This window comes from Amphiura filiformis, chromosome 20, assembly GCF_039555335.1.
Source record: "Amphiura filiformis chromosome 20, Afil_fr2py, whole genome shotgun sequence".
Taxonomy (NCBI): domain Eukaryota; kingdom Metazoa; phylum Echinodermata; class Ophiuroidea; order Amphilepidida; family Amphiuridae; genus Amphiura; species Amphiura filiformis.
The window spans coordinates 20,533,178-20,560,537 of record NC_092647.1 but is presented as its reverse complement, the minus strand read 5'-3'; the positions used below and the strand labels follow the sequence as shown (position 1 = coordinate 20,560,537).

Below are 27,360 nucleotides of genomic sequence, written 5' to 3'. Positions count from 1 at the left end.
TTAAAAGATCAGTGGTGGGTACACAATGCAATTGGTAGGTCTAATCTTGCTTATGACCTGTATCAATTTTCAGATTAAAAACACAAAACAATGTGCAAAATTCAAATTTTTTTTTAGGTCAACCATGAATGATCCTAGCATTTAGGTCTAGGTCCAGAAACACTACAAAACCGAAAAAAAAAAACCCGAAAATCACACAGAACTTCACACTTTATTTACTTCTTGAGATATTGCAATTACAATGTGAAAGTCATGGGTGGACTGAGGATCCTACAGATGAGGATCTTACGCAGACCTTCGTTTCTAAATCTTGGAGCTCTATCAATTGCTCTCCTGGTTTCACCGAGGAGTTCAAATTGAGCTCTTCAGATCGCTCTCCTGAGTTAACTTAGGAGCTCAATCTGATACTTAAAAGCTTTTTTTCAGCTTTTTTATGAAGTACCGGGACCTATAGATTGAGTGGCATATATTGTACTATGCACAGTGTTCTAATTCAGTCAATTTTTTGGCTTCTAGCTGTTTGTGCTATAGATGCAAAACACATGTTTTTTTTAGCAGTTTACAAATTTTGTGTACCGTAGCAATAATTTGTTATGCAAAAATATAAATTATGTAGCATTTTGCGATGCAAAATTTGTGTTTGCGTTGCCAGTCTTCCTGCGGAAGGCACTTGCAGCTAGCGGACTGTTGACCCCTTCTGAATGTGGCTCGTCTTGGGTTAGCGGGTCACCTCTGAGCCAATCATCAGAAGGGGCTATGGTGTTTTTATTTAATTATGGTACCGTAATAAAAGTACTGTATGGTGATGGCATGGGCTATGGTTCAGGACCAAAAGTGTAGCCTGGTGTTGTGATTTTTAATCTCAATGGGCTACATTAGGCAACTCATGGGCTTGAAACAAGTCCCGTAGCCTGATTATTTTCACCCTGGCTCTGGCCTATCCATTAATTTAGCAATTGTACTAATTTACAGTCCTGCTTTTGTCATACTTGTATTTCAGTTATCTCCAGTAAACTTTGACCTCGCACTGATCTGGTGGACAGATTCTCATACCATCAGATAGCAAGATGTCTTCATCAGCAGCAGCAGCACCAGGTGGTGTTAGGACTTTGTTCCTTCAAGCCGCAGAGGACGATGATCCAACAGAGTTCCTTGGTTACATGGACAGACATGTAAGTTTTAGGCTTGATACATGGATAATAAAGATCTAAGTTTATTGCATAATGGGATGGCTTCAAAACACAACCACCTGTTCACCGCTGGCACTCTTCCCCCGGCAAAATGGGCGGTTGGACCTGCTATTGTTCAGATGCAGTTAAACCGCTGGTTATATGAGGGTGCCAGGTGGTTGGGTTTTGAAGCCATGCCCTGATAGAATTTTTGTCAGGTTTTGTACTTTCAAAATGTTTCCTTTTGTTCACTATTGAATAGAAGAAAACAAAAGACCTGCTATATGTAAATTAGGTAATTATTGGCCAAGCTCGAACATACCTGTTGCGTCCATGTAGCATACTAAGCGTGTACACAGTGTAAGGCGCATGCGTGCAATCTGCTGAATCATGTTATATGTGTGTGTTTATCGAGGAGCTGCAAGCGTGCGGTGTGTTCCAACTTGCCCAAGTATTGCCTAATACAAGCTGTATCAAAATGAATTGGTACCCATCAGTTTTGATGGTTGTTGAAAACCTGCTTCTTCCCAATGCAACATTGGATCCTCTTGAAATGGCCGTAAGTCATTGTTATGACTATTTCTTCGTGCTGTGTAGTCCTGACTTCTGCAGTGAAGAACTTTGACTGTTTAAGACATTACGCTGATCCTTTGTTGATTTTTTAATGTGGCGGTTCGTAATCACTGGAAACTGATAGGTACCAATCACTGTGACACAGCTTGTATACCTATAGTTCTATTCAGAAAGCTGTTACCGGTACTCAAGAACCTCTACACAGAACATTTCTGACTAGCGGTTCAGATTAGCAGGTTTCTGATCAGCAAACTTTCTGTTTAGCAGGTATTCTGACTAGCGGACCTTCTGATTAGCAAGTTTTCTGACTAGCGGACCTTCTGATTAGCAGGTTTTCTGACTAGCAGACCTTCTGATAAGCAGGTTTTCTGAATGGTGGGTCTTCTGATAAAAGAACCTGGCTTGGGTAGTGATGTGTGCCTTGTGTGGTCAGCGTAAACAGGTACTGTTATATTGTGACACAGGAAAGTAGCTGTATTTGAGTGCAGTTTTGTCACTGTTTGGGTCTCCCTACCCACCTCCTTGCATCAAAATTTAGAGATGAAACCTTGCTTATGAAGGACAGGAAGCTTGAAAATGTAGGTAGTCTTTTAGCGGATGATAGAAATAAATACATGATGCAATGGGACCAAAGAAGGTTACTGACAGGATGAAGATTTTTAAAATTGGTCATGTGGAATGTCTTTTGGACAAATGAAGACTTTTCTTCTGTAACTATTTAAAAAAAAAAGTAACATGCAAAGTGAATCATTGGCAGTTTTTAAACAATGCTTTGTTTTGTCGTTTTGATATTGTCTACCAGCATTCCAAGGATGATGATTTCAGTATCGATGACCTACTGCAAGGTTTTGCACGTAAGCAATATGATCAACTATGGACTGGTTTATACAAGCACTGTACTACCACATTCCTGGATTCACCATTTGAAACGGGGGATAAGGTAAGAATCAATTGATGAGATCATAGATGTCCTAATTTTATTGATTAATAAATTTACTGTATTTGCCTTTCTACTTTACGAACTTCAAAGGTTAGGATTGATTACCAACTTTTGTTTCATATATGTTTTAGATTGATGCCAGATGAACTCTTATGATATACATGTATTCCAGCTTGGTGCTATTTAAGGGTGGTCTTAACCCTGGAATTATTTAGGCCCCATAAATACTAAGTTATTGGTCTAAAGTATATAAAAGTTTACATATTTAGAATGGCAAAGACTTGGTGAATTCATTTCTGAGGTCAAATTTAGACAAAAATGCTCATTTTTGGAGAAAATAAATCCCCCAAAACATTTTTTTTTATTAATTCCTAAAAACTAGATAAAAATATCTGGGACCCATTTTTTATTTTTTTTTGAATTTGTCAAACAAAACCATACACACATAGAAGTTGCAGCTTTGCAAATATGATGAAGTCCGTAAATCCTTGTATAGATGTATGGTCTTTATTTTTGTAACTAAGAAGGAGCTTTAACACCAAGCTAGAACCTTTCATAGGAGTTCATCTGTGACCAATCTATAATAGGTCTGCTGAAGCAAAGTATGGTGCCCAAAGCATGATGTTGGTTTTGCAAAATAATCATAACGTTTCAAGTGTTCCAGAGTAACCAATTTAATTGCTTTATATGATACACACATGCAAAATGTTGAGACTCCTCGAAGTATGGTTCAAAGGAGATTTTCCCCATTTTTTGGGCCCTATAACTTTGTTAAGAATTAGGAAGCTATGTCAATGTGCATATTTGAAATCTGCCTATAGTTTGGGAGAACTGACCTTGTTAAATCTGACTTTCACAAGATGATGAATTAAAGGCTAAAATTGTTAGGATTTTTAAATTCTCGTTGATTACACAAAGTAAGAAAAAATCTGTGAGGTATGTTGTACAACACTTCACTTGGTATTTGCATGGAATGACCCTTCAATAATTGAATGGTGATCAGCTCTAAAAGTTTTTTGATTTGTCAAAACCAATTGAAGAAACTTACTTTCTTGCTGACAGCTACGTCAGTGAACCACTGACTTTTTTGAAGCTTGTTGTTGTTGTGGTGATCTAACAGCTGATGACTGGCGGGTAGTTATGTCACTTCCGGTAGCGATGTTAGTCTTGCTAGCAGTCTCAAACAGCTCAACAACTTTGGTGACATTGTCCTTGGCAGGGTTGTCACTAGGACCAAAAAAGTACTGGTATATTGAAGCGTAGCGAGCGAAGCTCTCACGCCTCTTTTTAGTGAACGCTAGCGATCGGGGAATAGGCTTTGAGGGTACCACCCCTAAAAAAAATTCTTGCTCATTTTATGATGAAATATCATCATCCACTTCCGGAAATGTTAAAAAAAAAAAAGTTAAAGAAACTGCCCCATCCAGCGCCGTCCGGCGTAGTGACAACCCTGATCCTTAGTTGATCAGGTCACACATGAAGCTGTAGGACTTTGTTCAAATGTGCAGTTGATACATTTGGTATGTTTTTCTGTCTTTCAGGATAATGTAGCATCAGCTCTGAAATGCCTGCATGCCATTGTCACTATCTGTAAATGCTGTCTGGAGCAAGACAAACCTGTGGTATCAGATAACATGCTGGAAACAGTCGTCATTTTGCATGGTAAGTCCATGGACATTAATCTCTGATGAAGAATGCTTTGAAGTTGACAAAAGATCTGGGGCACCATGGCAAAAACTGAAAAAGGGCAGGCATTGGCCTTGGTGGTCTCCCTTAAATTTGAGCCCTGCCCGTATGACAATATGGTTATATGGATCAAACTATGAACATAGTTTTCAATTAATATGGATAGCATTTTGTGAGGTTCAGGTTCAGCATCTTTGAGGTCAGAGGTCAGCTCTTTGCTTGTTGGCTGTTATCTTTCCATTAAAGTGTGTGTGTAAATAAATATAATTCATCATTAGGTTCAGCATCGCAAATAATAAAGGAAACAAGCAGAAGAAGTGATCTTGCCTCCTGCCCGCAAATTGAATCCAGCACCTCAGGTTAACAAGACTTGTGCCTTAACCACTTGACCACAGGAGCTTCATGATTAGGCAGGTTATGGGTGTAAACTTTCTGCATAAAAAATCCAAGTTGCAAATATTTGAATTTTCCCTGTAATATGAGAAACAATCTTTCTATTATTATCGGAGATTTCAAGCAGATATTAAAGTTAGTTTTCACCTATTTACTTGATATACAGGTGTGTTGTTGGACCTGCCAGAGTCGGCTAACAAACTACAAAAAAATATTGCGAATCTTTGTCAAACATGGTAAGTTTTGTTTGATTTTGAATTTAGAGATGCCACTTACAGGTTTTAGATTGAATATAGGCTTTATTAAAGTCTGTATTTCTTTTCTTTTAAATAAGGCTGAACCGATCAGATGCATGTAGGATCAGCTGATACTTTTTTAAAGATTTTTTATTTGTTTAATCAACAATGAATAAGTGGCTATAAGTCCAGGGACTCTCCAGATCTGCGGAAAAAAAGTCTTAGAAAAAGTTATTTCTATTCAGCTCTACTTTAAGGGGATAAAATGCATTTAACTCTGACACCCATGCCAACTTTTCAGTATGTAAGTTGCAATTAAAAAACCTGACCTTTCGGCTAAAGTTGACTCCAAATTGTTGTTTTTTTCATATATTTTAATTTAAGTAATAGAGCTAAGAATATTCATGAAATCTGCCATTTATTCCACTGTGTGTTTATTACAGGGCAGCCTTCTTGCACAGGCAAATCTTGTTTTGATAGTTTTCATATTTTAAATCAGACTATTCCATTTAAAATCCACACTACCCCTGTGGAAGATTTCGGATATATTTGCCACAGAGGGAGTATAAATTTCAAATGGAATGAGCGCATTAGGCAGTTTCATTTGAATTCCATACACCTGAATCTTCCCCTGAGGGTGCATCGGTGAGTGACTTTCAAAGGGAGCTGCTAATGTGTTAATTCCATTTGAAAAACATACTCCCCCTGTGGAAATTATTTCCAAAAATTTCCACAGGGGTAGTATGGATTTTAAATGGAATAGCCCATAAGAAGCTGTTTAGTTTTCATTTCAGGATATCAACACTAAAATTGAGATTCGTTGAGGACAACAAAAACTGGAAAAGTCATTAAAAAGTGGTGAATAAATCAGGGAAAATACCCATAAACTCTTTTCTTTTCAAAAATATCTTCAAAATAACAAACAAATTTAAACATTTTTTAACTCCCTGACTCGTGTATCTTTTATCTAATAAAATTGTTAATGTTCTTCAGGTGGACAAAGGAAATTTCAGGCAGAGAAGAGCTAACAGCCAATACCATCATGTTCCTGCTCGTAACAAGTCTGCAATCTAATGCAAGAGTAAGTATGTTTAAGTGGCCGCAAGCTTTGAGTGCGCCACCACATGGCAAATTATGACCATTCATATTTTCAAATACTTTTTATAGACATTTAGAGGCTGTAATTAGCTGTTGCTTTTACAAAAATTTAACTTTTTAAAGGATATTTTACTATACATATATCTCACTGTGGATTTTATCGGACATGTTATTAATTAATTAGAGGTTAATGATTGCACATCAGTTGTTTCGAGGGTATTGTGAAAAATTTGAACATTTTGCTTTTGGAACCGAGGAATATCCTTAGGAACGCAGTCACAAAGTATATTCCAATATGTTTAGATTTTATACCTGAAAAATAACTGATGTAAAATCATTAACCTCATTCATAACCGTCGCTTTTCAATTTGTTTGATTCCATCTCTATAATATTATCATATTTTTAAAACAAAATACAGTTTCAACTTTATCTTTCAATTGCCCTTTTAAAAAATCGAATTGCTGATAGCGTTTTAAATCATGTGATCTACAAATATGGTAGTTGCCCATGCGCGTTAATTGTTCTTGCATGTAGAATACACACGCTAAGGTTTCTAATATTACGTGGCAGTCCACTGTTGTTTATTAGTAACTGCGCATCACGTTCACATTTCCACAAGTTTGATTGGGCCTTGTCAGGGCGTGATTCTTCAGGATCTTTGCTGATTTCAGGATTTTTTTGTGGCAAAAATTTTTGCAATTGTATTGATTTTCAGCCCGTTTTTGGGATATTTTTAGCCCAATTTCACATTGTTTTTCAGGAGTTTCTACCACTTTTAGGATATTTCACTAGCTTTAAATCCCATCCCTGCCTTGTGCATCGCGTATATATACATGAAGTTATTAATATCTACTTATGTATATCTTTGATATTTTTACACTCCTCAGAATGCGGATGTTAAAGCTGTATACTCCATGCGACAAGTGCTGCAACAGATCAACATGGAGGACAATAGCAGTGCTGCGCTGACAGATCTACTCGAGCGATGTGTTATTACTCCTATCTATCTCAAATGCGATGATGTGAGTAAAAATAAGTCTTCAAGGCAGAACTTCTTTTAAAAAGCTTCTTATGATTAACTTTGAACCAGTTCATCAATGCCAGGGCAAACTACAATCTTGGAAAGTAGTTGGAACACTTGGCACACTTTATCTACACACATCTACAGTTACAATAATTTGTCCTTCTCCTCTCCCCATCAATCAATGTTGGAACACTTTGGAAAACTGCTGCAGATATTGGCATTTCATAACATTGCACGGGAAGGGAGGGGTGATAAATGTAGTCTTCTGTTCTTTACATGAAAGTGTTTGAACTCTTTTCTCTGAGCTGTATGTGGTGAGGCTGATATCTAGCACAGGGCAAATATGTCAAGTTGAACTAGTTCAATATTAGTCCAGCGTGATTTAGTTTGTCCGATTTTAGTATGCTAGAAACTTGGTAGGATAAGTATTCTGTATTCTTGACCTGTGACGTCACGATGGTAGATGTGACGTCACACGGGAGTCGTTGAGGGATTTTCCTGATGGTTGGTTTGTAACTCTTGGACAAGTTGTGGCATAGTCCACCTCCGTGATTCAAAGTTGGTTCGTCCTTGCGAACATATATTGCTTCTTTCACCCCTCTTACGTCATGGATATGACGTGATACCGTAGCCATCAAAAAAATAGTAAGTCCAGTTGAATAGATCAATAGAATTATAATTTAGTCAACTATTTGATCTACCTGGATGATTGGTAATATTCATAAATACATAATACTGACAATGATAATTTTAACAATCGTGTTAGAAACTTGAGCATCTTCTATGAAATGTTCTAAGCTATTTTAACCATATTCATTTACATGTACCTACTTGATTTCCCTCTTCTCCTTTTTCCCATCATTCTCAGGGTCGTCGTTTTCTAGTCATGCTGTTTGGCTTGAGCGAGAATTTTATCGAGAAACTGCACAAAGCCATCAAGAACCAACTGCCCAATTGCCCAAAGTAGGTAGAATGGAGTTATTAAGTATGTATAGTTGTGTACTTGCAAATTTTATCATCACAGATATTACAAATTATTAACCACTCATCTAACATTATCAAAATACTTCCATTAAGCTTACATGTTGAGCATGTCGAGTAACTATACCTTGCATGCGAGAATTGAACATCAAAAATATCCAAAATGTGCAGTAAATTATGAGGCTATTTCATAATAGGCAGATGTACAGATTAAAAATACTTCCCAATAACCACCTGCAAATGCCTTTAAAAGGTCAAAGTTGAGGTGATTCTGGCTTCATAATCATATTTTACTTTCTGGTGGTCGTCATTCTAAACTATGAGAAACAAACCTGGACACATTTCCCTGGGTCTCAAGGAAGAACAGCTGATTGAGTGTCCCAGGTTAATTTCCCACAAATTAAATTTGAATGTTTTGCCATTTTTCAGTGCCATGGTTGATTTCTATGGGGAGATCTACTTCAAAGCATGGCGAGCAGCCACTGGACCAGCAAGGGAGGTGAGTGCATGATGGTACTTGCACTGTTACTCACTCTAAAGTGATATGTATACTTAACTCTTAATTCTATTTTCTATATGCTGAATCTATGTATGTATACAAGACATGCATATGTTGACCCTGGCAACTTGTATTTCTAACTGACATTATAAATGAGTGAAATCTACATCTAAGTTCTAGGCCCTGGTCTCAATCGCATGCACAAAATTCCATTAGATGGCACTTGCCAAGTGCTATTGAGTACAGGGTGTATCAAAATAAATGAACTGTTTGAAAAATGTCACTAGATTTAAAAAAAAAAGTACAAGGTATTTGGTCAAAATGCTCTAGTTGATGATAGCTGAATCGACATCTTGTCCTCCCACAACTGTAAAATCACTGGCGTGTGACTTAATAAGGACTCGGTAGCTATTTTTGTGAGCCGAGTAAAAATGCAGTTGCATGAAGTCAATAAATATCATTGAAGCAACATGCAAATGACATGTTTTGCCACCTTCGTCTGAGAGTGCTAAATTAAGAGAGGCGCTACATCGATCGCTCAAGTGAGGACAGCGTGAGCTCGATACCTGTATAAGAGTCTGTTCATCACGCCACAAATCCAAAAGGTGTTTCTGAATATGTAATGATATGAATGAGCTATAATGTGCGTAGCTACGAAAAGGCGCTGTCATTGGATGTATGTGGTTCATTTTCCTATGAGTTATTGTTGTTGTTGTTTTAAATGTTTGTTTTTTGTCTTTTATATGAACGCACTTTTACGCCAATTAAGGCGTGTGCTACTGATATAGGCCTAAAACGTCCGTTCAAATAAATAAATAATATAAAATATGCCCATATTGTTGTTGCTGGGCAGCCACGTCACGCTATCTGCGAGCGGTACAAAAAGGTGACTAATAGAAATATATTACGGATCTTGGCAGCAGACAGATTGCGCTGTCCTCTGACCCTGACTGTTTGCCACGTTGACCTAGATAAACACGTACAAGCAGGGGATGCGACTGTGCCACAGGTTTTGTCTACGGAATCGGTATAGGCAATTTGTACAGAGTGCCGCTAGCCTGCCTTCGTTACAGTACCAGGATTAGGTTTAGGCTTGGAATTAGGGTTTATTTTTAGTTAGGTTCAAGTTTAAGGGGTACTACACCCTTCAATAAATTTGTGACTATTTTTGCACTTTTCTCAAAAACTAATAACACACTGGTAACTAAAGTTATGTATATTATAGGGGCAAGGTATCCAATTACTACACTGGAATTTCAGTGACCCAAGACAAGCGGTTTGTTATTTATGATATGAAATTAGGTACTGCTAGGATGTACCTCATTTCCTATCATATATACTGAACCGCTTGTCTTGAGTCACTGAAATTTCAGTGTAGTAATTGGATTCCTTGCCCCAATAATATACATAACTTTTGTTACCAGTGTATTATAAGTTTTTGAGAAAAATACAAAAATAGTCACAAATTTGCCACAGGGGTGTAGTACCCCTTAAGGTTAAGGGTTAAGAGACTAGGCGTAGGGTTTGGATTAGGGTTTTGGGTGACAACCACTATATTTTAAAGTTGCTCCCAAAGTTATTGGAAACAAAATAATATATTTATCTCATTATTGTTGTCTCTCTGTTCCTTGTAGAAAATTGAAATTCATTGCATACAGGACCTCATGTTTCATGCAGTTCATTCACCGCGAGTTGGATCTCGTTCACTGGCCTCCATTCTGAGAAAGGTAGGTAGAGTGTTTATTTGGTTGCAGCAGCCTTGCGCTTACCATTTTGTCAAGTTGACCAGTGGGCCCAGGCATAGACTAATAAGATAAGATTTGATACTGTATTTGTTGACAACACATTGGAAATGGCCAATATTTTGAGAGAAAATGAGCGTTTACTGGGCCATTTCCTGAGCAGTATGTCGCCGTTGGAAGAAGTTCTGTCGACATGTTGACATAATTTACTTTGTCAACAGGATTCCGACAGGACCTGTCGACGCCGGCCTTAGAATTGCGAAAGCTGACCTTGTCATCGAGGCAATCATACTCGGAAGACCTTTGAAAAAACATGTTATCTTTAAAATGCTAGATGTCAGATTATATTCCATGCTTTGACCTGTTCTTTCATCAGTTGCTGGGCTACTTTACCAGTCAGAAGCGTCAACAAGGAGTGGACAAGATGCTGCTGGATCTCTATCAGCCTATTCTCTGGAGAACTGTCAAGGTAAAGTCATGTATAATGGGGATGTTAAATTGGGGATGCTCAGAAGTTATCATCTGCTGTACGCTTGTTAAACATATGTTATTTAAACAAAGTAGGTAATGGTGCCTCCAACGGACAAGGTACAAAACACTCCAAGGATCAAAGGATGATACAAGAGAATACCTAGAATATACACTAAGCCAAAAAAGAAACTTATAATATTTCACAAGGTCATATCTTAAAATCCTGTCCATCAAAATTAACCAAAATTACACACAGGATTGCCTCAATACTCTACTCTAAACACATGTTAGTAACCAATCAGTTGGCCAACTGACACAACCGCAAAATGCACTGATATGGAACAACTTCCTAGACCACATTCGCAGCCCTATTGGCATCCAGCAAAAGAAATCTGTGAGAATGGCATCTTGAATCACAGGTCACATCCAACAATTTTAACAACATTAAGTTAAAAACATTAAAGAGAGTCAAAACAAACTTACCAGGATCATCATTTCACATGTCCAAACAAATAATGAAGTCTTTTAGTAACGGGAAGTATGGGGCAATCTTCCCCAGGATATCATCAGGAACTTGGTTGGAAGTATGAGAAGCAGGTGCACAGCATGCGTGCAAGCTCACGGTGGACCGTTATTAAAGGACTTCATTATTTGTTTGAACATGTGACACAATGATCCTGGTAAGTTTGTGATCTGTTTGTATCGGTTGGTAAGTTTGTGACCTGTGATTCAAGATGCCATTCTCACAAATTTCGTTTGCTAGGTGTCAATAGGGCTGTGAATGTGGTCCAGGAAGCTGTTCCATATCAGTGCATTTTGCTATTGTGTCAGTTGGACAACTGCTTGGTTACTGACATGTGTTTAGAGTAGAGTATTGAGGCAATCCTGTGTGTAATTTTCGTTAATTTTGATCGACAGGATTTTAAGATACGACCTTGTGAAAAATTATAAGTTTCTTTTTTGGCTTAGTGTATAATAACAGACAGATTGGAGCCAGGTATACTAACTTGGTGTGGGGAACAAAAACAAGATAAAAACTAATGCAGTATGTAAACCAGAATGGTGTACACTGTTCCTGAACTAGAAAAAATCCAAAACCACAGGGATGGTAGACAAAGTTAACAAAAAGAAAAGAACTAGAAAAGTTACTTCAATTATAAGACAGAGATAAAAAGACTAGTTTGCGTCTGACGTCATTGTCAATCAAATTCTCTGATTGGTTAATAGCGCGTACAAGGAAGGTCAATTTATCTGGTGCCAATCGGAGAAAAGGAATAGCAGTAAATGGCGAAAATATTTTCAATAATATATAATATTGATTTAGATAATGAAAAGTGATTTTTTGGCTGCTTCGACCAACAATACCTAGTCTACCCTTAATCGGCTGAATGTCCATTTTCTTATGTTTTTTATTGTTTTTTCTCCACTCTTTTTGCCTATGTGATGAAATCTCTTTACCGGCAGGTTGCCAACCCAGCAGTGCGTGCCAATGCGGCTGCATTACTCATTGAAGCTTTTCCTCTGCAAGACCCTGAAGCTAATAGAGAGGACACAGATGCTCTGATGCAAAAACAAATTGATATTTTAGATGTAAGTCATACAGGAACCATAAAAAAATGGCATTACCGTAACCACTCGGGTATAAGCCCACCTTCAGCTATAAGCCCACCCACTATTTCTCAAACCATTTGGGAAGCAAGGGTGCACTCGGGTATAAGCCCAATAGTCATTTTGGCTAAGTTTTTTAATCACCAATGCTTTTCTTTCACATTTAAGAACAAATATTTAAAAAATATAAGTTAAAAATTAACATTCCATACTTAAAATTTTTTTAAAAATTGAAAAAGATGATAGAAATTACTGATACATTGGATATATATGAATGGGGCAGATTTTTCTTATTTTTAAATTCAACTACTAGCCCCTCCTCGGTTATAAGCCCACCCCCATTTTTGAAGTGAAATTGCCCATCTAGGGAGGTGGGCTTATACCCGAGTGGTTACGGTATTAGTGAACATAACGATGATGATCTCTGTGACGATGACAAGATTCTAAGTTATCAAGTTTTTGTGAATGGTTGCAAGAGAATTTAACTTTGTCTGTTGCCCAAAGTAAGTGACCAAATTTTCATGATTATTACTGATGTCTTCTACCCATTAAAATAGGACAAATATGTTATGAGGGGCATTTTGTGATCCACAGCCTCATCCCCCTCTTTTCTCAAAAAAAAGTTAAGATCTTTATACCACTGGAAACCTCTGGCTGCATAATGTTTATGTAGAAGACGTTTCTTGCAGATTGATTAATTTAGCAAAAAATATCGTCAAATTTGAATTACGTTCTGGTTATTACAAATTACAACACATGGCCTATGGAGCAGTGTAATACACATAATCATGCTTAACTCACAAATGCAAAATCGGAATCAACTGAAATTTTGGGAATAAGCTTTTTTTGGGATATCTAATGATAACTGTCATAAAAAGAGGATGCTAGGTTCACAAATCCTCCTTTAATGAACCACCCTTTTGATCGATTCTACCTCTTAAAAATAGGGTTCTTCCACTTTCAATTCATATGGAATCTTACTTCCTTTGAGATATGGTTGAATCAACCGGATCACAAAACTATCCTTGTCAGTGTTACCACACCTATTATTTGGTTGCCCACTTTGGCCCTTGATTACTAAAAGGCCACTTCAAGTCTCTACTTTTCAACTGTTTTGGGTCAAAATTGATAGAAAGCAAATTGATCTAAGAAGAAACAGAAAACATTAACCTTTAGCAGCAAATTTGAGGCAATATCAGTGGTGGGCAAAATTTGTTTGATTTAGGCAAATTTTGCTCGTTATTTTGGGCAACATTGGCTTGTTCCTTTGACTGAGTGGCTGGCAGCCTAGCTGAATTCAAAGACATTGCTGTTTGATCAAGTCACAATATTAATGAAAGATATAGTCTGTATATCTACCTCAAGTCGCTGGCACTAGCTTTGAAGTTCAGGGTGTTCTGCTTTAGATTAGCGTTACTTGATGCGTGTACATACTTTTACTCGCACGATCAACGTGCCGCATATGTACACGCAAGGAACTACGCTAAGCCAATGCAGCACACGCTGAACTTCAAAGCTTGTGCTTTGAAGCTAAATATTTATCGAGGAAGATTTACCTTCTTTTACCCTCCATGCAGGCACTGTTGATGGACCCATGTCCAACCGTCCGTGTGATTGCAGTTCAGGGGATATGCCGCATCTGCAACTTGTTCTGGGAGCTCATGCCAGTTCAGACTCTCCAGGCCTTCATGGCTAAACTCATCAAGGAGATGGTATTTGATGCTAGCTCTAGTAACGTAAGAGCAGCTGTATTCCAGGTACGTATTCCACCTCCTGACACAGACCTGTGACACTGTACAATACAATATATAGTCACATGGTGAACCGGTTAATACCAGGTAACACCAGTCAGGAAATACCAGCAAATAGGGATAATAACACAATTTTAGAGTAGGATGTTTTTAATTGAAAAAAATGATGGGTAAATCACTGTATGGCAAAAATTAAGGGAATTTGAAATTCACACTCCCTCCTCATGTCTTCCATAGGGGTTTTTATGGATTTCAAATGGAATAACCCAATTCACAGATCACAGAAAATATTCTGCCTTTAGTGCCAGGATTGATGGTGTTTACATTGTTCGGCTTAAATTTTTTTTTACTGTGTGCGTCAATAACGTCCCAACATATGCTTGTGTAAATTCACATAAGCATGCGCCAATCATGCATTACGCAAAGCCCAATTAGCATAGGTGCTGCGTCAACTGTGTGCACGCCATTATAATGATTCTATATCAATCTACGATGTCATGAGTCTTCATCGAACAAAGTAATAGTATAGACTGATACTTAAAAATGTAACATCTCTTTTCAATTATGTTGACAGGACAGGAATATATAACCCTGACACCCAAAAATACCACAAAAAAACCATGATGAAAATTTAGGTGCATACGTGAATCCCAGGGTCTGCGATAACGCAATCACCCTAAGTGTTACATGCTCACGGAATTGCTGCCCGGGAAGCGATAACCCGTGTAGCTACCGGTCCGTGATCGTGTGGTTGGCATGCGGGGGGTCAAAGGTTTGAATCCCGGGGATGCCAAGTGACTTCTTTGTTCATCTTCTCTCCCTTTTCGTATCTTCTTTACTTTCCGATATCAAAAGGCAGGGTTAAGTGTTAGGGATAATGATACATTTAAGGAACATATAATCATACATTTAAGGAACATATAATCATACTTTTAACACACCTGATTGATAAAACAACAATAATATTATTTCTTTTTTGATTTGCTTCCCTTGCGTAGGGTCTCAACCACCTTCTGGATAACCATCTAAGCCATCCCATACTGAAGACATTGCTGCCACTCCTGAAGGATTTCATTCACGATTCGTCCGTTACAGTCAGGTTGGCATTTCTGGAGCTACTGCTTAAGCTGAAGGGACTCAGAACTATGAAGGTGGGTGAGAAAAGTGATATGTACAGTCCAACCTCTTTGATCCAGCCATGATAGGACCAGGCATTGGCTGGATAAGTGAAAAATCCGGATAAGTGAATTTTATGTAATTCTGCATTGAATGTCTATAGTGCTTAAAAGCTAGGACAACAAATGAGAACTCAATATGGCCTATTTACTGAAAAATGGCACGGCCGTTTACCGTCTCTATGCGTGACACCACTTTTCTTTAGGGCGCCTTCAATTTAAGGCTTACTTATTATTTGTAAGCTGTACCTACTATTAATTCATCCCCAAGATTTATCGGAACTTATTTTTAGTGAATGAACACGTAGTGCTCGAGGAGTGTGTGCAAGTGTAAAATCTACGAATGTAGGTTAACATGTTATTGTACGTAGATTGTAGACGGGTACAGCTTATGTAATATCAATAAGCCTGGTATTGACGCCCTAGATAAAAGTGGTAAACAGCTATGATGGCATTGGAGTATTATACAGTGCTATACACAACATAGAAATGCCCATGGAAATAAGGCATCAAAGTACCTAAAAACACTTTTTTTTTGGTATAAAGATCACACAGAGAGACCTGTATGAAAGAGTTCAGATATGGGAGATTAGACTGGAATTGAATTGTTAAAATTCATTTGTTTATTTTACTTTGTAAGAAATAATGAAGAAATAATGCGGCAAAAAAAAATTCACAGTTTACAAATGGGAAACCATAAAGTGAGGTTTTTCCTTCATGTAAAAGAGCATAGATTTAGCCTAGTGTGAACTCTTTTATTGAAGTATTATTGCTCAATGAACTATACTGGTCTAACTCATTATTTTACACCAAGGATACACTCGCAGTGGATAAGCCAAGAAACCAGAAAGTAAAGTAAAAATAGGCTAGGTTAGCTAAGACAACTTGAGCTCCAGAATGGAAGAAAGAGAGGGTACTGCTAAGTAAACAAAGGGGGACTAGAAAAAATACACCTGTCTGAAAAGCCATAATTTACAATTTTCATCAAATATTAATCTGAAGAAAAAAAGTTATTGGCAAAAGGTAGCATTAATTTAAAACAAAAATGAACAAAGGTTAGAATGAATGTTTTAAACAGTTCTCTCAACAAAATAGTGAACAAAGTCTTTGGGATGGCTTCAAAACACCTGCATCCTTGTTCCGAACAATAGAACCCAAACCCAATTTATGGTTCTGCTATAGGATGCCTGTAGTCAACCAGAGGTTGGGTTTTGAAGCCTTTCCCTACTCGATCATGCCTTCCACTTTTGATTTATATTTCCTTTAAAATGTATTCCCAGATCTGGCACATTGTTCCCATGGAGAACATCCTGGCCCAGATGGTAGACGACACCCCTCCCGTCACACGACGCATCGTCTCGCTCCTCTTTAACTCCTTCCAACCGACCGACGCTGAAGGCGAGGTGCAACTGACTCGCACGGTGGCGCTCATACAGACCAACCAGGCGGCTGCCAGGGTATTTTATCAGCATGCGCATAAGCACATGACCATTGTGACAGCAGGTAATACTTTACTCTTGCGAGGTTTAAACCTATTTGGGTGTAGTTTGATCCTTTAGCGTTATTTGTGCCATATACGTTTATAACATTCAAGAAAATAAACGGAATAACACTTCCCTACTTTTTTTTTATTTATTAGGTAAATTCATGGTACTTCTTGGGAAGTGCATCCTTGGGTGTGTGCGTCAAGCCCAGCAACCTTTCAACGCAGGGCGTACCAAGAAGGGACAGGGCGACGGAGACAGCTCACAGGACGAGTCCCAGGCAGACGACGAGGAACAAACCTTGACCCTTAAGGATGATGATGTCATGGAGGGAATGCTAGAGATCATTGCCATCCTGTGGGCAGGGATTAACTCACAACTATCAGAGGTAAATCGGTATTTGAAGAAGGATTTTAGAAATACTGTATAAACATAGAGGTGCAATAAGGCATAAATAAAATATGTTTGATTGGCGTAACCCTACCGACCCTAAAAATAGGCCAGACCCTAGACTAGAGAAAAAAGGTTCCAAGTCCTTTATCATATGCAATTTACAGCTTAAAATGTGTGTGTAAAAAATAATTTTAAAAAAATGCGGACCGACCTACCCTAATTTTTTTTAAATGTCAAGCCAATCAAACAATTTTTTAGGCCTTTTTCTTGAAATGTTGTCTTGTTATCTCGTAACCCAATAACGTGCTATCCCAGTTAAAATCCACACCCCCGCTGTTGAATACATGACCTTTATCTTCCATAAAGGGAATGAGATTTTCAAATGGGTTTACCTGAAATGGTGACTCCACTTGAAATCTACACCTTCTGCTGTGTGGGAGATTAAGGTCATGCCTACCATTTGGGGTTGTATTGATTTCAACTGGAATAGGCTATTGATAACAGGGATGTAAGTTTTCAGGATTAATCCTGAATTTATGATTCTTTGTCCAAATTTCCGCACTTTTATTTATTATTAGCCCGTTTTGGGGCTTTTAGCCCAAAATCACATGCGTTTTCAAGATTTTGTCCAGATTTTCAGGGTTTTTTCTTCAGGCCTACTTACATCCATGTGATAAATTTGTTTCTAACTGATGTTTTGATTCCCATCATTTTGTCATATTTCAGCCTGTAAACCAGCCGATCCACCAGAAGTTAATCAGCAGGTTTGGGAAAGCTGTACCAGAATTCCTCATGGCTTTTGATGTAAGTGATGAACAGGGACAGGCGATTTGCGCAGAACTTTTTTTCCGCGCAATCTCCGCGCAATTGGGAATTTTTTTTCCTATGGGCAGGGATACATGATTTGCACTGAAAAAAAGTTCCGCGCAATCTCCGCGCAATTTGCTATTTTTTTCCTCGCAAATCGCCTGTCCCTGGTGATGAACAACTTTAATGTCAAACACTTCTTATAGAGATCAAAGGATTAGAGGCCGTCAGCCTTTCGCCATCTTGTGGGTACAAATGATCTGTGTTTTCAGTGCTGTACGGTGCGACCAATTTAGGCGCATTGGCGACTAGATTTTTTCTGATGCGACTAAACCTTCAATCCTTGGCGCCAATGGCGACCAACTGTTGAAGCTTTTATTCGCCAGCAAATGCAAAACATGTAAATAATGTAGTGTTCAATAGTACAAATGTACGGCTATGAATATCATGACATCTCAATGGGGACTTTCTGGAAAACATATCTATAGGCCTACACTGTACATGCTGTGTATGGAGTATGTAGATTGAGTACAGCAGCTATGATTCATTCAACGCAACATGTGGCTGTGACAGGGAAACCCCCTTAAAATTGAACGTAGATAAACATTGTGGCAGAATGACTTTGAGAAAAGTTGGAATATGGTGCGTTGGCGCCTCAGTTTTTTTACTTGGGAGCAAAATTTGGGCGCCTAAATTTATAAAGTTAGGAGCCATTGGCTCCTCAATCAGTGCACCGTACAGCACTGTGTGTTTTCAAGCGTCGGACACTGCGCGCTGGGCGCAGCTTGCCACGCAGCTGTTATCGCGCATCAACGCGGTGATTTTGATGTTCACGCATGGAGATGGAACGACCATCACAGCGTGTACCCACAAGATGGCGGCATATGACGCCATGCTGACGGCCTCTATAGTAGCAGGAATTATGCTATTCCAGTTGAAATCCATATACCCCCTGTGGAAGGCATGACCTTGATCTTCCACACAGGGAGTGTGAGCCTGAGTGGGCGATTCCATTTGAAATTCTCACTCCCTGTGTGGGACATTAAGGTCATGTCTTCCATGGGCGATGTTATGGATTTCAATTGGAATAGGCTGTTAAATCGCTAAGGCACTATAATCAAATGCTTCCTCCACCCACTCCCTATTTGGGGCAAAATTGCCCAAATTGAAGCAAATTTTATCCCCCCCCCTCCAAATTGCACTTTACGGCCCCCAACACATCCTGGTGCCGCCACTGCACATAGTGTGAAAGTATTTACTGGTTGGTTCAGTTGAGAGCTTAATACCTGTGTGGTTTTGTTTTGTGCAGGATGGTCGAGCGTTGCAAGCCGTAACCATGATTGCTGGATTCCTCCCAGCTGCTTCCATTCCGGCATTCAGGTAAGTGATCTTCAGAATGCTTGATCATTGAGTATAAGGTCTGTTATTTCAACATGACATACATGTATTGTTTCTGACTTGGAGCGAGATTGAGAAACTCTATGGGGGAACGGGGTTTACATGCAAATACTCAGAAGTGTGTGGAATTGTGTGGGTCCATATGTCTGAGGATCTCTGTCTCAAACGGGGTTTCCAAGAACTCGTAAAAAGTCATGGAATTTTGAAAAATGACAAAAATCATAGAAAAGTCATGAAATTTTGATATATATAATTCCAGAGGAAGGTTAAAAGTAATGGAATTCTTTTTAGAGAGAAAATATATAAAAATTGGTGACAAAGAGAGAAAGAGGAGCACAGGGCGCAAACTTCATAATCGAAAAGTTGCAGGTTCAAGCCCCACCACGATCAGTTGCTTCACTCCACCCAGGTGTAAAATTGGGAGCTGCTGGGGGTAATCACAATCCAAGTCAGCTGAGAGTACCTTTGCAACAGTTGTAGGCCTGGTGGAGCGGAAATGATTCGATATATATCCTAATGGCAGTGGAATAATTGTTGGAAGTGTGCTGGTACTTAGGTGTAGTGCACATTAAATCACCAACTTGTAAAAAAAAAGTGGCAAGGTTCGATGAAAAGGGGTCAGAACCTGATCGTATCTATTGGTCTGTCATTTTTTGCCAGATTCGGTCGAAGTCATAATTCCTAACAATAACATGTTGTCATTTATCCAGCCGTACCTGTATATCAAAACTGAAGACAATTTCGCCCTCTACTCCTCCGGAGGACTTTGGGCCTATCGAGAGAAGCATTATCTCATGGGGGCGTGGTGCGAGATACTGGAGCTGGCTAGTGATTGGTTAACAGCGACATTTAAGATGAAGCACGATGACACCATTGAGGATGAGGTTCGTATAATGTGATGTTATAATAATAAAGGTTTTTTTGTTTGTTTGTTTTTTCCATTTTTATTCACCTGTACTTGGGCCTGGTGGAAAGGAAAAAAGAACATACAGGCATGCTCCACCAGACCCCATCTTAATTACGGTAACCAAGATAGATACAACGATACAATCAGAGTATGACAATGAGATTTTTAAAATACTGCCCCACCATGACAACAGGACCCAACGGATACCTCTGTTAAAAAGAGCATAATGCTGCACACTACGAAGAGTGATGAAAAAGGCAAGCAAAAACAAGTAGTGGTAGTCCAGCAAAAGCAAGAAAAAAAATTTTCATTTAAAAACCAGACACAAATTAAAGGCCACCGTTGGGGCCCCCTCCCACCAGGGGTGGGCAGAATAAACACCATAGTATACTAAGATGAAACAAATAATGTTGGTTACAAATGAATCAATTAAATACAGATCAGGGATTTTCTACATAAAAACAAAAATCCCACCCAAATACCCCCTCAACACACCCACCCATCCCCCAAACACATATACATGTAGGACAAGTGACAAAGCAAATCACTGAATGGGTCTTTAAGTCATGGATTCAGGATGAAAGGAAGAATTTAGGGAATGGGATGGATGGCTTTGGATAATTGTCATGAAAATACTTATGTTTTAAGCCAAAAAAGCATGTCAGCCTGACTCTCTCAAATGGTGTGTTTGGTACCAGTTGGGGGGGGGAGCTGCACTGCTACCAAAGATAGTTGACATCATGTGCTACACAAAAATGCATGATAGCAATTGAACCGGAGTAGCTTTTGGTGGGGAAAGGTCATCAAACTTTACACAGTTGCTCAAATTGTGTTAAAAGCCATTCCAGTATATTCCTCTAGTCACAAGGATTCAGAAAATGTATAGTTTGACCAAAAAGGTCAAAGGTCACATTTTTGGCTCTATGGGGGTCAAAAACATCAAAGTGCTCCAATTTTGCCAAAAGTGGTGTCAAATTGTTCGTTTTGATTAAACAGTTCAGTTAAGGATAGGATTGCACCTTAGGATGTTTTGTTACCTAGGTAACACAGCAAAATAGGTCATGTACCATTGAGGCCTATAAAGCCAGGGTGCACAAAATTAAAGCTACTCAAAAGTTAAGTTTGTCTTTCAAGAAAGGTGATTTTTAAAGCCATAATGTATGATTTCGCTTATTTTTTGCCAAAATTATTACATAATATTTGTAGTAACAACTGTCAAGGAGGTTTTCTCATTTATCCTACAATAATATTCATTTGAATAACAAAATTGAGTTTGCATGCGAGTTGCATTTCATTTGAGGTGCAAAATACAACAGTAACAAAATCATAATACATTTACACATTTTGCATTTCTTACACTTGACAAAGGCATTTAATTCAGGATGAGTGAATGGGCTTATAAGTCCAAACACAGAAGTGCCTAATCATCCTGCACATGAATGCATTAAGTTCAATAGTACAAAAATACATAAAATAGCGAAAAGCTACATTTAGTGACATAAAAGTTAACCGTTATGAAATCTTGAAACAATATGTACATAAAATTCCAGCATTTGAAAATGCATAAGCCAAAGCATGCAATATCACAAAATCATTTAAGGGTATACGAGGTATTGTTGGTCGAAGCAGCCAAAACAAATTGATTTTCGTTATCTGAATCAATATATTATTGAAAAAAAACACTTTGGTGTTTTGCAAAAGTTCATTCTACAAATCATATATTTTGAAAACTTGCTTAATTTATTGTTGTTAATGAGTTATGTACATTTTACAAAAGTGTTGTTGTTTCAGTCCTCTTTACAACATAACTCAACAACCACAGGACCTACAAAAGTATATCTGTGATATTTGAATTCTTCTACACGCTCGCTATGAATTGAGCAATGCAATTTTTGCTAAACCTCACTACCATTCGCAAAACTACTTTTTTTCTGCTGCTTCGACCAACAATACATCGTATACCCTTAAGCATATTCATTTAAAAAGATTTACATTAAGAGTTAAATACAACAAGGTTATTAACATGATGCAATTCAGAGGGAATTCAATTCCATGATCATTCTTGTGGTTTATATTATGTATAAGTGTTGTGTAGCATTTTTTATAATTAAATCATATAAAGATTCTTATCATTTGATTGGTATACTATTTATTATTTTTGCCATTTTTAGAAAAAGACTATTGCACTTGGCGTGAGTGCAATAGTCCATTAAAAAAAAATGTAGATATTTATATAGCGCTTTATGCCGTAAACAGCCTCAAAGCGCTTAACATTTATTACTGTGACTACCCCTAACAGCTTCCCATTGCACCTGGGTGGGGTGAGGCAAGCGAGGCAAAGCGCCTTGCCCAAGGGCGCAACACGGTAGTGGGACGGGGAATCGAACCCATGCATGTCGAGCAAGCTCTCAGATTAGGAGTCCAAGGCCGTAACCACTGAGCCACCGTGCCCTCATTTTCCATTGCACTCATGTGCAGCTACCTTGGCAATGCTGACAAACGTGAGCGTATAGTGCGCACAGGTGCACCTCAACACGCTGATTATAGGTGTGGGTGTCGCTTCTAAAATAGATACACTTTATACATTTTTTAAAAAATTTATTTTGTTTTCCTGCATGGTGATATATAAAATTAAATGGATGAGAAGGAATTCATATATGAGTTATATAAAACAAATATTGAATGTTTTTATTTGTTCAATGGAAAGAATATTTCCATTCGGTGAAATATGAACCATTCCATTTCACCTTATGAAAATATTCTTACCATTTTACTCATAAACATTCAATATTTGTATGCCAGAACATTCCATGTACAAACCAATGCATGATGACAACCCATAACTTATATTTAATATTTTGGGGGCACAACACTGCCCATGTCAAATACTTTTCATAGCGGAGCAGTTGGCTTGGCAGATGAGACTGTCTATCATTCGAAATGCCCTCAAGGAACAAAAAGGTCAAGGTGTTGTTATCTTGTGCCCGTCTTTAATTTTGCCTTTTTGATATGATGTTCAATTCCATACAGCAATACCTATTTTCAAGAAATTGAGGCGAAAGTATTGCTAGAATTTGAATGATTCCCGATAGTGTACCACTCCTGTTTAAAACATCTCTGATTCGCAGGGAAATTCTGAAATTTTCCGCAACTGCAATATTGGGTAATCATCATCTGACTATCGTTGGTCATCAATGTGGTACCATACGTACGCATCAGATTTTGAACCGTTCAGGAGATTGATGTTGCCATGGTAATTTTTGGTGAGAACAGCAGAAGCGTCGCACTAGTTAATTAGTTGATAACTCCTATACTCTCTGCGCTGACAATATAATAATGTAAAAATAATAGCCAACATAAGGAGTAGGCTACAGCAGGCACCTACAGTGACGTAAATCCAAAGATCATATGATTTACAGTCCAAGTTGACTTCAGTAATGCTTAGCCCTTCCCACATCGATTGTTGTGATTGCGGCCCTTGACAAAGGTAACTGTCCGGGTAATGTTGAAGATACACAACTCGATCCGTCTTTATCCACTTGTTCAATGCCTGGTCGTCACAGTCACAGTACAGTTGATTGTACATTAAACCTAACTTTAACAATTTAGGGTGATTCAAAATGGATTGTGGGGCATTTGTAATATAATTATTACTCAAATCCAAAGTTTCTAAATTAGGCAGATTTTGCATGTAATTAATATTACGTCCCTGATTTCCATTCCATGTTGTATGGCTATAATTGAGAAATATGAGCTTATTATAGACTATTCCTGGCAGTATAGTGGGATTTGAAAACATGTTTGAAAACATGCCACTCATATCCAGATATTCTAATAATTTCAAGCTATTCAAGAACTGTACCAGTTGGTCATTGAAATACTCGATATGACTTGAACTGATATCTAGAGTCTTTAGTTTTGGTACATCGAAACTAGTCAGTGGATACCCACGCCAAACATAAACATGCGCCAAATACAAGTGTTCCAAATTAGGTGCATAAAACCGTTGTAATCCGTCATAAATATATAAGCGCGACAGGTCAAGCGTTTCAAGAAAAGGACATTCAGAATTCTTGGCAAAGTAAACAATAGAATAGTCAATAGAGTCTTGTTCACGGCCACTGCCATCAAATAATTCAAGATTGGGAAATAAATGACATACTGTTGTGATATTGGACATTGGAGAAGGCGGACCATGAGAATTTTTCAAGAATATCTTTTTCAAATTTGGCAGTGTGCATGAAATCCTGGACTGAGCGCTTGGTTCAAACCAATGTGATATATCTAATGTTTCAAGATAAGACATTGAGCATATGTTGCTTTCAAAATAATCCAGGTGAAATTCTCCGTTCTGAGAAAGGTTCAGTGTCTTCATGGAGTCGTAACTGTCGGATAAATTCAATTTGGCGTGGATTTCATCGAAAGATGATATGTGTAACTCGTGTAAATCGTACAGGCCTCTGAAGGTATCCTGGTCAATAAATACATGCATGTTGTATAAATTCCCACTTATATGTAATTCATGAAGTGCTGGAAACCATTGAAATGGGGAACCGACAAAAGTAACTCTTTCATAGTTATTCGAATATGAGAAAAATTCTAGTTCAAGTGCATGCAATGGTACGTTAGCTAACGGTTCAAATGTTGGAGTCCTTATACGTATATCTACTCCGTCATCGTCAGTGTAGAAAGTCAATGACAAGTGCTGAAGTGATGTGTTTGAATAGTTAAAAGCTTGCACAGCCGTCTCCAAATCTTGGTAAATGTCTGTGTAAAAACTGGTGAGATTTCCAAATAGCTCTAATGAAATGGCAGGTATTCCTGTTTGTTCATAACGTTGAGTGCAGGGTTTAGAGTAGCGAAGTGATTTCAAAGGAACATTTTCTAAACAATCATCACAAAGACTGACATTAACTCCGCGCAGTTCCAAAGTTTCCAATGCTCGTAGCGAACATAAATCGAATCGTGGACATTTCACAGTGCCTGCATCGGAAACTTTCAGGTGCTGTAGAACAGTCAGATCGGCGAATAGATGTTCAACTTTAGCACAGTCTGTGAAGAAATCTGTGGCCAATTTGATTTCAAGATGAAGCATAGAAGTGATTTCAGCAAATGGCTCACTGTCAATATGGTGTAAATTGCTGCCAAATTCGATGGAAAAATCCACTAGACTTTTGAGTCCGATAAACGATGTAGCAGCTAGAGTTGATATGTGGTTACCAATCAATTTCAACACCCGCAGTTTGCCTAGCCCGCGGAATGCCTGATCTTCTATGATGGATATATTATTTGAGGACATGTCTAAATGAAGTAGATTGCCAAGCTGAAGGAAAGCATCCTTGTGGATAATACTTAACCGATTGTTTGATAGGTCGAGAAATTCAATGGTAGCGGTGTTAATGTGAGGCAATGGCGGTACACAAACCAACTTCCTGTTAGCACAATCCAGGTTGGTGTAGTCCCATACTTTACACACAATATTTCCGCTTGGGTTGGTGCATGATAACTTGTTTGTTGCTCCGCATACTGGATTCAATACTTGGTCATGTTGGTACAACAGAAACAGGGTGACCAATTTCAATATGTGCAATTTTTGAGCCATTTTGAGACGCAGTAGTTGTATTTGCAAAATCAATTGAGCTCTCGCTACTGCATATATGTGCACAGCATACACAGGGTCATTTACCGGTCAATGCATACACACATTCTTTACTAGCAAGACTTTGGACGGTACCATGTGTACAATATAGATCACAATCAATAAAAGAAAGCAAACATCACTCAATTTTTTTTATAAACATGTCAACATTTTTTATATTATAAGTACACAAAATAAAAAACTGCAGAAAAAAATACTAAAAACCATGATGTTGTACAAAAGCACCACTTAAATAATTAAAGAGGAATGTTGCAAGTTTACACAAGTTGAGCCTACTTCCAAAACAAACCTAAAATTATCAAATTATTAGCTACATGCTAGCCATGCGTTTACCACTTGGGGTTGTTATGTGACTGAAATTTTGAATCCACAAATAAGTCATGATTAAAGTACGATGTAGAAGTTTTAAAACTTGAATAAAATGAATAATTAAGCCATAAGTGCCTGAATCAAATCAAATGGCGTAGTTCTGACTTAAATTTCAAATCCACAAATACTTGAAAGTCATGATTAATGGCACAATATAGAACTTCTTTGTTTTTAAAATAATTGAATAATTAAGCCATAGCTTCAGGTAAAGTGCCGGAAAGCATGAAACTCACTGGCCTAAAAATGGCATAGCTCTGATCCCCTAACAGTAGGAAACCCAAGTTTTAATACAAAGGCATAAGGCCCTTGACTCTAATTTCCTGTTTCCCGTCACCTGTGCGTGTTATGAAGTTTCGCACACGTTTTGAACCAATTATCCGAAAAAAAATTTTATTTGGTAAAATTATACTTTATAAAACCTATATGTACATGTATGGGTGGTGTCAAAAGGGTTAATTTTAGTGAGAAATGGAAATTGCCAAATAACAAATAATGAAAAAGTTGCCTCATTATGAGCTGGAACAAAAGTAATGGGGAAACAGGAAATCAAGTTTCAAAGGCCTAATAGGCCCAACATTTGTTTGTGAAATACACCGTGCAATAGGATAGGAGTTTCAAGTAATTTGACCCTATAAAGTGTAGGCCTTTAATAGGGCCAAAAAAAATTGTTTGGTTGTACGCCACCGACAGACCCGATGTTTGAGGCCTATCCAAATTTTTTTTTCAAAATTTACAACCAAAAACCCGCAAAAATTACACCAAAAAGAAGAAAAAATGCTGAAAAAGATGTTAAATTCCAGGTTCGCAAATTTTTGTGTTGTGATCAAAGGTTTAAACCACTAAACTAAAGATGCTAAATAGCATGTCTGATACTTGCCGGCTGGCCGTAAAATTACCACATTTGCGACGTTGGGTTTCGGCATACTCAATATGACGACATGTGAACTTTGACGGCAGGGAATGCAACTGTAAAATGGCACTTTTTTACAAAAGAAT

General features: G+C 38.1%; 1 protein-coding gene across 1 annotated transcript in view; it reads left to right on the top strand.

The window, feature by feature from the left end:
* Window positions 1-27,360, top strand: part of LOC140142947 (condensin-2 complex subunit G2-like) — a 49,846-nt gene that overhangs the window by 9,454 nt on the left and 13,032 nt on the right. The window contains 19 exon segments of the mRNA XM_072164975.1: window positions 1,001-1,172; window positions 2,545-2,682; window positions 4,224-4,344; window positions 4,928-4,997; window positions 5,991-6,078; window positions 6,984-7,118; window positions 7,989-8,083; window positions 8,531-8,600; window positions 10,235-10,327; window positions 10,719-10,811; window positions 12,278-12,403; window positions 13,999-14,178; window positions 15,171-15,323; window positions 16,628-16,850; window positions 16,987-17,219; window positions 17,951-18,028; window positions 19,341-19,411; window positions 20,140-20,234; window positions 20,237-20,313. Coding sequence (XP_072021076.1) covers window positions 1,068-1,172; window positions 2,545-2,682; window positions 4,224-4,344; window positions 4,928-4,997; window positions 5,991-6,078; window positions 6,984-7,118; window positions 7,989-8,083; window positions 8,531-8,600; window positions 10,235-10,327; window positions 10,719-10,811; window positions 12,278-12,403; window positions 13,999-14,178; window positions 15,171-15,323; window positions 16,628-16,850; window positions 16,987-17,219; window positions 17,951-18,028; window positions 19,341-19,411; window positions 20,140-20,234; window positions 20,237-20,313 — 2,244 coding nt within the window. The 5' untranslated portion in view covers window positions 1,001-1,067.